We start from the raw sequence: 8,515 nt of genomic DNA, 5'->3' as shown, positions 1-8,515 counted from the left end.
ACTTGAGGCCATTTCCTCTTGTCCTATCACTTGTTACTTGGGAGAAGAGACCAACACCCACCTCGCTACAACCTCCTTTCAGGTAGTTGTAGAGAGCAATGAGGTCTCCCCTCAGCCTCCTTTTCTCCAGGCTAAACAACCCCGGTTCCCTCAGCCACTCCTCATAAGACTTGTGCTCTAGACCCTTCTCCAGCTTTGTTGCTCTTCTTTGGACATGTTCCAGCACCTCGACGTCCTTCTTGTAGTGAGGGGCCCAAAACTGAACACAGTATTCAAGGTGCGGCCTCACCAGGGCCGAGTACAGGGGGACAATCACTTCCCTACTCCTGCTGGCCACACCATTTTTGATACAAGCCAGGATGCTATTGGCCTTCTTGGCCACCTGGGCACACTGCCGGCTCATGTTCAGCCGGCTGTCGACCAGCACCCCCAGGTCCTTTTCTGCCAGGCAGCTTTCCAGCCACTCTTCCCCAAGCCTGTAGCGTTGCATGGGGTTGTTGTGACCCAAGTGCAGGACCCAAAGTTAGCTTTCTGTAGTAAATGATGGAAAAAGCAACTGAGCCCCAGCTGACAGGGTGTTGCACACAAGCCTGTGCTACGTGAAGCACAAGAGGTGATTGCAGCCTCTTGAGGAGCGTCTTGCCTTGAGGACACAGAAGCAGGGACACGGGAACAGCTTTGTGCCGTAGAGTTAGGCTGGTTTGTCCTGCTCTGCTTGAACTAGGCGGGCACCTGTGCCGTCCTCAGGAAAGTTCCCTAACAGCAGGCTTGCCTGATTGCTCTTGAGCAAGCAGGCTGTCATTTGACAACACACATTAAAACATCAATCTGGTTTTGAAGGGTTTTTAAACCCAGTAGTCCTTACAATCAAATGTGACCAAAACTCCCGTACTGTGAAATCATGGGCTGTAGTGTCTCTGCACTACTACCTGTGGTAAGGGCTGCTTAGTTCTGGGGCATAGTGTGCAGCAAATCAGTAAATTACCTTAGCATGACTCCAGTGCAACACAAGCAAATAAATCAAGTAACAGGGAGCAGCACTGGCAAGCACATTGCAAAGACATCTAAACGATTCCTTGTGCGGCCAGCACAGGTCTGGCAGACCCAGTGCTGAGCTAGAGCTAATAAAACCTGGCAAACTCAAGCTGTGCCTGCATCTGTGGTGCAATTAATCTGTGACATGAAAAATCTGCCTGCAGATAACTGTAAGCTGACTATATGTACAAATTTAACAACTCACATTAATTAATACTTACAGCTAGATTGAAAAAAAATCACTAATATTTGGCAACAAATAGCAAATATCATTGCAACTCACAAGCGTGAAGTTCATGCATCAATAATTATGAGACAGATAGCAAAGTCATGATACTGTACATGTGCATTTTGATTTTGTAATTTAATTTTGATCTCCCTATTATTATCATCTCTTATGATAGACAATTAACATAAATTGCGTTACCATAGCACACAGAAGTCCCACTCACAGGCACTATTGCCTTGAGTGACACACAAATAGAGAACAAAAGGTAACACCGCAAAGTGTTAACACAGACCTATGAGACAAAAGATGACAGAGTATGAAGAGACGACGAGAATGGTCAACGTGCCAAGAAGAGATCATTGCATATTATCAGCTTAGCTACTGTCAGTTTTTATAGGCATCACAGTAAAACAGCCCATTAGGGAGGGAAGGCTTTGCATGATGATAACAAGTGCTTTTTGTTTAGAAATTAATTATAGTTTCTATACCATATTACCAGTGTTCCACCCATGTCAGTTCAAACAAAGAACAATTGCGTCGGGACAACAATTTCTGCTTCTCCTGTTGCTCTGACATCTGCAATCCACATGGGGTAGCTTCAGCAGTCTTTCCTCCTAAATCCTAATTTAGGAAGGTTAAGTGACCTAAGAGGGGAACACACTTGCTACCTATGGCAAAAGACAAAGCATTAGAGGCCACAGTGTCTGGGCAGTTTCTAGTCTCCTCTCTTCTGAGAAAAGTGTCATCTTCTGGAAAAAAAAGGCAGAAAGTCCAATCTCCTATAATCATCCTAAGCAGCTGCTCAACCGCAGGTGTTAGGCAAATGTAGACATCAGTAGAGGTTTATCCATGTGTCTGACATTAATAGCTGGTGCCTTTTTAAGATCATCTCTAGCCTTTACTGAAATCTTGCAGCTTGCAAAAAAGTCATGAGCCCTGGCAGTGTTGCAGATAGCTGTGAAGGCCTGCTGCGCAGCCCCCTTCTAGGAACGCCGTTGGCTATGTTAGAGTTTAGCTGGCTGAGTCCAAGGTCAGCTGCTCTGCTGACAAGACCCATTGTGAAGAAAGCCAGAAGCAAGGGCCTCCCCCTCCTTTTCCTTGGGAACTGCTTTTAAGCTGAGGCTGTACCACTGGCCCTCACCTGTGCTACATCGCAGCTGGGGAGCTGGGCAGCAGCTACATCTACACCTGGTCTCCTACCTCCTCAATTCTGACTCCGATCCTGGCTCGGACCTGCTGCCAGGGCTTCCTGGCTTGGTCTCGGACCTACCTCATCATTACAGACTTGCTGTGCGATCACCGGACTATGTCTGACCCTGATCACTGTCTCTGGCCCTGATCATGAGCCAAACATGCTGCTCCACATCCTGCTTCTTCTTGGTGAGGTCTCTGCTCCCACCTGGCTTGGTATCATGCTCCACCCATGGTTCACCTTCCCTTGCAGAGCAGTCGGCCCTCGTTACCCCCTGACATCGCCACACTAAACCCATTACCACACTGCCACACTTAAAAATTTAATCACACGGAGCTGTTGACGTGCAGAACAACTGTGCTGACTGTCCACAGAAAAAAAAGCATAAGCCACGTGAGGTAGCAGAGACACACAGATTAATCTCACAGCTCAGCTACCTGTCACAGCCATGCAGCTGCTCCACGCACCTTTGTTTCACATTAAATGAATTCCTACACTTCAAGGTTGTGTAAAGATTTGTAAAGCCAGCATGCCCAGCCGTCAGGACAGCTCTGACTTGGGGGAAGTCTTTGCAGAGTGCAGAACCAGGATGAAATTTCTTTCCTTGCATGGGGCTCATTAGGACTGCTGTGGCACTTCAGCTATTCTTGGCTGCTAGACTGGCTCTGGAGGCTGTAGAGAGCCAAGCGTACAGATGGTCAACATGCATATATTATGATTATTACTAGGCTGCAAGACCTGTATATGAACTAGAATCCTGTTGAGCTAGGTTCAATATATGTTGTGTATAAACAGAATACAGATTCACAAACATCTAAATATAAGACAGGATATGACAGACACACACAGATGGAGGAGAACCATTTTGGATAGTACGACAGACAGTGGTCTCAGTACACCAGGAAACTTACCATTATCGAATTTCATCGCAACAAGAGATAATCGTTAGGGAGGGTTTGAAGAAGAAAGGTGATACACTTCTGTGGATATTTAGGAGATCTGGGAAAAAAGTGAAGGAAACAATGTGAGCAAATAAGAGGACAATGAAAGAAAGTAAGATGCTTTTCTGAAAATTCAACAAGTGGCTATAAAATATTGATGTATTCAGCTGATGAGAGACAGGACCCAACTACTTGGTACAAAAGATAGATGATGACATGTGGAAAAGGGATAGGCTCTGAAAACTTGCAGTTAATAAAAGACACTTGCCATGACCAAAGAAAATAATGTTCTGAGAGTTAGGATGAAAGATGAAAACACAGAGAAGTGGTGTGGATGGATAGGGAGGACCATATAATAGAGATCTGATGCAGAGAGAATCCTAAAGACTTACGAATTGGACTTCAATAGGTGATTTATGTGATAATTTTAGCTGAACCTGTGTCTGCTTTGAAAAAAGGGATCGTCTTACCAATTTTCTGCTGGCCAGATGCCCAATAAACAAACTGTTAATTTATCTTTCATTTCTGACTTAAAAAACTAACTACTATTTGACTATTCCAAAATTACACAGTCTAGCAAGATTAAGCATCGAACAAGTGATTAGCATCATCTGATGTGATGGAATGACTCAAAAAATGGCAGATACCTGTGAAAGAACCAAATTGCCTAGTTCAAGCGTGCATTCACTGTGACAAGAAAACAGCAGTGAAGAACGTAGGAAGGGATGGACATCAGAGGCATGTATGCATTAATAGAGTAACAGTGGTGCCACCTTTCACTGCTTATGCAAGTATTAAATTGTTTTTGTTGCATCGTTTGTCACTGTGGTCATCCATTGCTGCTTCCTCTTCAGTTTACTCCTTTCTATCCTCAGTCCTACCGTTCACTCACCCAAACTACCCAAACCGCACTTCCACGCCTCACCCAATCAGTCTCCTCTGTCCTGAGATCTCCCAATAGAGAAAAGTCTTTCCTGCCTAACTTATTTTTCCAAAAGCATCTTCTTGGCCTTGCCTGCCTCCTTAACTCAAAGATTCCCCCTCAATTGCCCCAAGCACTTCTAACACCTAATTGTTTCCCGCTGCCACCATGCCAGCATGGTTCCTAACTCCACATGCATCCTCAGTTTCCTCTTACTCTGTTGTTGGTGACTTCTCCAGATTTTCCAAAGATAATTTCTGAAACCTTGACATGTCTTCTACATAGTACTGTAGGAAACAACACAGTGACTCACTGTCTTATTGCACTGTAAAACTTTGAATGTCTGTCTTTAAGAATATGTAGAGTGTCTCCTAAGGTATTCAAAATATAAGAGCTGGTGTGATTGAGTGTCTTAAGACACAATAGTTGTTTTGATTGCATTTAGAAATGTCATAAGATGCCAGAGTACATTGTCCTAGAATGTACATTTGTGTGTTTTACTTATGTTCACAATGGTAGAAACAATAATCAAAATGCAAAAAGAGAGCACAAATAATTTGATAGATTGCTTTACAAGTGTTTTATGGTAACTCTAATGGAAATCTGTGCTATTTAATGAGCTGCTTTCTTTTTCTGTTTTTTCCTTTGATCTTTACAGCTGTCTCCGAAAGAATATTTTCGAGTAGAGAAAGCAATATGCAACAGTGCTAAGATCCTGATGACAATACACGAAGAAAAAGAATGGAATTAAATTTATTCAGCAATTCTACTGTTGTAAACAGTTCATCCATCAAACATAAGCAGTTAGAAGGGTATAGCCTCTGGGAAGTCATTACTATTGCCACTGTAACTGCAATTGTAAGCTTAATAACCATAGTGGGAAATATTCTTGTAATGATATCCTTCAAGGTTAACAGTCAGCTCAAAACCGTCAACAATTATTACTTGCTCAGCCTTGCCTGTGCAGATCTCATCATTGGAATATTTTCTATGAACCTTTATACATCCTATATCCTCATAGGCCATTGGTCTCTTGGAAGCCTTGCCTGTGACCTGTGGCTAGCACTGGACTATGTAGCTAGCAACGCCTCAGTAATGAACCTCCTAGTCATCAGTTTTGACAGATATTTTTCCATCACAAGGCCTTTAACTTACCGGGCCAAACGCACGCCCAAAAGAGCTGGCATCATGATTGGTCTGGCTTGGCTAATTTCCTTCGTGTTGTGGGCACCTGTAATCTTGTGCTGGCAGTATTTTGTGGGTGAACGAACAGTACCACCTGAAGAGTGCCAGATACAGTTTTTGTATGAGCCCATTATCACCTTTGGTACTGCAATTGCTGCTTTTTACATTCCAGTGTCTGTGATGACCATTCTGTATTGCCGCATCTATAAAGAGACGGAGAAACGTACCAAGGACCTTGCTGAACTGCAGGGTTCGGAGTCTGTGGCAGAGTTTGAGATGATAAAGCCTCAGAAAGCTCTCCTGAAGTCTTGCTTCAGCTGCAAGCAACAAAACTTAGTCAAAAGAGAAAGGTGTCAGGCTTCCTGGTCTTCATCTAGTCGAAGTACATCAGCTACGGTAAAAGCCTCTCAGGCAGCGAGTACTTGTAACGACTGGGCTAAGGCTGACCAGTTAACCACCTGCAGCAGCTACGCATCTTCGGAAGAGGAGGATAAACTTGCCACTGATTCAGTTTTCCAAGTAACTTACAAAAGTCCATCTAAAGGTAAGGCAGAAGAGTTTAATGAGAGTATGGATGTTGTTGTCAAAGACCAACCTGAAGAAAATGATTTTGAGAACCAGAAATACTTTTTGTCACCTGCCAAAGGCCACGTACAAAAAAGTAAAAAATGTGTGGCCTATAAATTCCGGTTGGTGGTTAAGGCTGATGGCACCCAGGAAGCCAACAATGGTTGCCGTAAAGTAAAAATAACTCCTTGTTCTGCTGCTCTGTCAAAGGATCCTTCCATCAAAAGCATGGATCCAAATATAAATAACCAAATCACCAAAAGAAAACGGATGGTTCTTATAAAGGAACGCAAAGCAGCACAGACTTTAAGTGCCATTCTTTTGGCTTTTATCATCACATGGACTCCCTACAATATCATGGTTTTGATCTCTACATTCTGTTCTGACTGCATTCCTCTGACACTGTGGCACCTTGGATATTGGCTATGCTATGTGAACAGCACTGTTAACCCCATTTGTTATGCCCTCTGTAACAAAACTTTCAGGAAAACTTTTAAGATGCTGCTTTTCTGCCAGTGGAAAAAGAAAAAAGTCGAAGAGAAACTATACTGGCAGGGCAATACCAGACTGCCATAATTGCTCTTATATAAGGGATAAGGGGGAAAATAGATATTGACGTAATCTAGTAAATTGACTGTAATTCTGTCTTTTCAAAGCTGTTGCTTTATATGTCTAGGGGTTAAAAAAATTCTGCAGAAAAGTAAAATTTTGCATGCAAGTAGTGTGCTTTCATGCAAAGCACACTATAAAGAAGTCAGTGGCTCCTGTGAGCAACACAGGGTGTTTTTGATTATGCAGTAGATCTGCATTGAAGTTATTATGTTTGGGGTCTTCTGTCCTTTCTTTCAGCCTGAGAATATGTAGAGTAAATTATAAACTACTAGAACTTAGAGTGGGATGGTCATCCAGTCATCAGGCCAGGTCATCCAGTCTATCTCCCTGTAGTGCAGAACTGTTTCTTCTTATAGTGCCTTTCTAGTGTATTGTCTGTTTAGTTTTCAATGTACCAAGCGATGGAGCTCATAATACTTCTGTTTTGAGACTTTTCCACCTGCTGTTGGAATGAAACAAGGATCGTTTAAAGGGGGAAATGCTGTCATCCCTAACACTAAATGGTTAGGGAGATTCATAATACTCCAAATGAACACACATATTATAGGAGAATGTAATACTGAGAAAATTTCCACTATAAGGATGACTTTTGTGGAGATATAGGAAGGGCTCATAGTGGAGGAAATAGATAATGTATTTTGCATATGAATAAGCCAGTCCCAATCTCAGTTCCATCATGCAAGTCACTGTCATCTGTAAAAAATGGTGATGGTTAGCAGATACCTCTGAATTTCTCCGTTTCCCAATGTGTCTGAAGGAAATTTTTAAATTTTATGTGATAGTGATAATGGTACAAATCAGAACTGACTGTAAAGCATAACAGACATAGTGTATCTACTTTACAACACAAGGAAAGTCTTTTTTGCCATCTCCTTTGTTGCGCTTCCCCTTGCCCCAAAAGTTTCTGTTACTGATGGAATGATGCAGAACAAGAGAAAAGTATGTATTGATGCCCTGTGTATTTACCTACATATTATGAAATTATTAGAAACAGTGACAGCATTGGCATCTCTGAAAGAAGAAAGATTTTTAAATTTTTGAATATTTCTATAAAACTATTAAGGACACTGCACTGTCATAGCACTGTTTGTCTTTAAATAGCTTTACAAAGACTAGTCAACATCAGGTGTTTGGAAACATAGGTTATCTCCAGTTTCTATCTTTTGGTCCAGCAGAACCGTATCTACTACAGTACTGGGGGCTGGAGTCAACCCCTCTGACGGCTGTGGCTTCTGGGACTGAGCTGTACTGGCCTACTTACAATGTGCTGAGCCTCTGGCCACTAGCTGAGGATTGCCAGGGCTTTGGGTTTGTGGTGAGGGCACTTCTCTGGCAGGGTTGAACTGCATGTGCCTGTCTGATGTCTGTGCTGGATTGGCAGGAGTCCTCCAGCATTGACCGAGTGAGTGCATAAGCGAGGGGCTGCCTTCAGCAGAAGGCCGTTGGAACGGAGCTGGTGACCTGGCTCCTTGTGGTGGGAACAAGCACGAAGCCTCAGAACAGGCCATGAGAAAACAAAGTTAATGGTGACAGGAGTCATAAGGAATGAAGTCCTAAAGCAAACAAATGTTTATGAATAAATGAGAAAGATCTCCGTGTACACAAAGTTCAGATTCAGTTCTAGCCTTTCTATCAAAGTTCGGGGTGAAGTGCTCTGGAATATTAGTTTGGGCCAATCTTCATATTATATCTACTATACGCTTTAGTGGGACATTGCGGTGGTGGCATGACCCAGTTGCACATTTCAGGGATTGTATTAGTCATCCTGAATGTACCATTGCTCTCAGTGAAATTGTTCGTATAATTTATTAAATTATCATAAAATCAAAATA

General features: G+C 42.7%; 2 protein-coding genes across 2 annotated transcripts in view; one reads left to right on the top strand and one right to left on the bottom strand.

The window, feature by feature from the left end:
• AVEN (apoptosis, caspase activation inhibitor) overlaps window positions 1–2,754 on the bottom strand; it is a 111,696-nt gene extending 108,942 nt beyond the window's left edge. The window contains exon 1 of the mRNA XM_009321005.1: window positions 2,580–2,754. Within this exon, the coding sequence (XP_009319280.1) occupies window positions 2,580–2,754 (175 nt within the window). The remainder of the gene's footprint in view (window positions 1–2,579) is intronic.
• Window positions 2,755–5,060: 2,306 nt separating this feature from the next.
• On the top strand, window positions 5,061–6,647 carry CHRM5 (cholinergic receptor, muscarinic 5). Its single transcript, XM_009320983.1, has one exon. It carries the CDS (start codon window positions 5,061–5,063, stop codon window positions 6,645–6,647), a length of 1,587 nt encoding a protein of 528 aa, XP_009319258.1.
• Window positions 6,648–8,515: the final 1,868 nt, after the last annotated feature.

Source organism: Pygoscelis adeliae, unplaced genomic scaffold (assembly GCF_000699105.1).
Source record: "Pygoscelis adeliae isolate BGI_AS28 unplaced genomic scaffold, ASM69910v1 Scaffold3, whole genome shotgun sequence".
In the NCBI taxonomy this organism is placed as follows: Eukaryota; Metazoa; Chordata; class Aves; order Sphenisciformes; family Spheniscidae; genus Pygoscelis; species Pygoscelis adeliae.
This window is presented reverse-complemented; position numbering and strand designations above follow the sequence as displayed.

Excerpts from the sequence above, each read along its gene's own strand:
- CHRM5 (XM_009320983.1), top strand. The coding sequence starts at position 5,061 with ATGGAATTAAATTTATTCAGCAATTCTACTGTTGTAAACAGTTCATCC.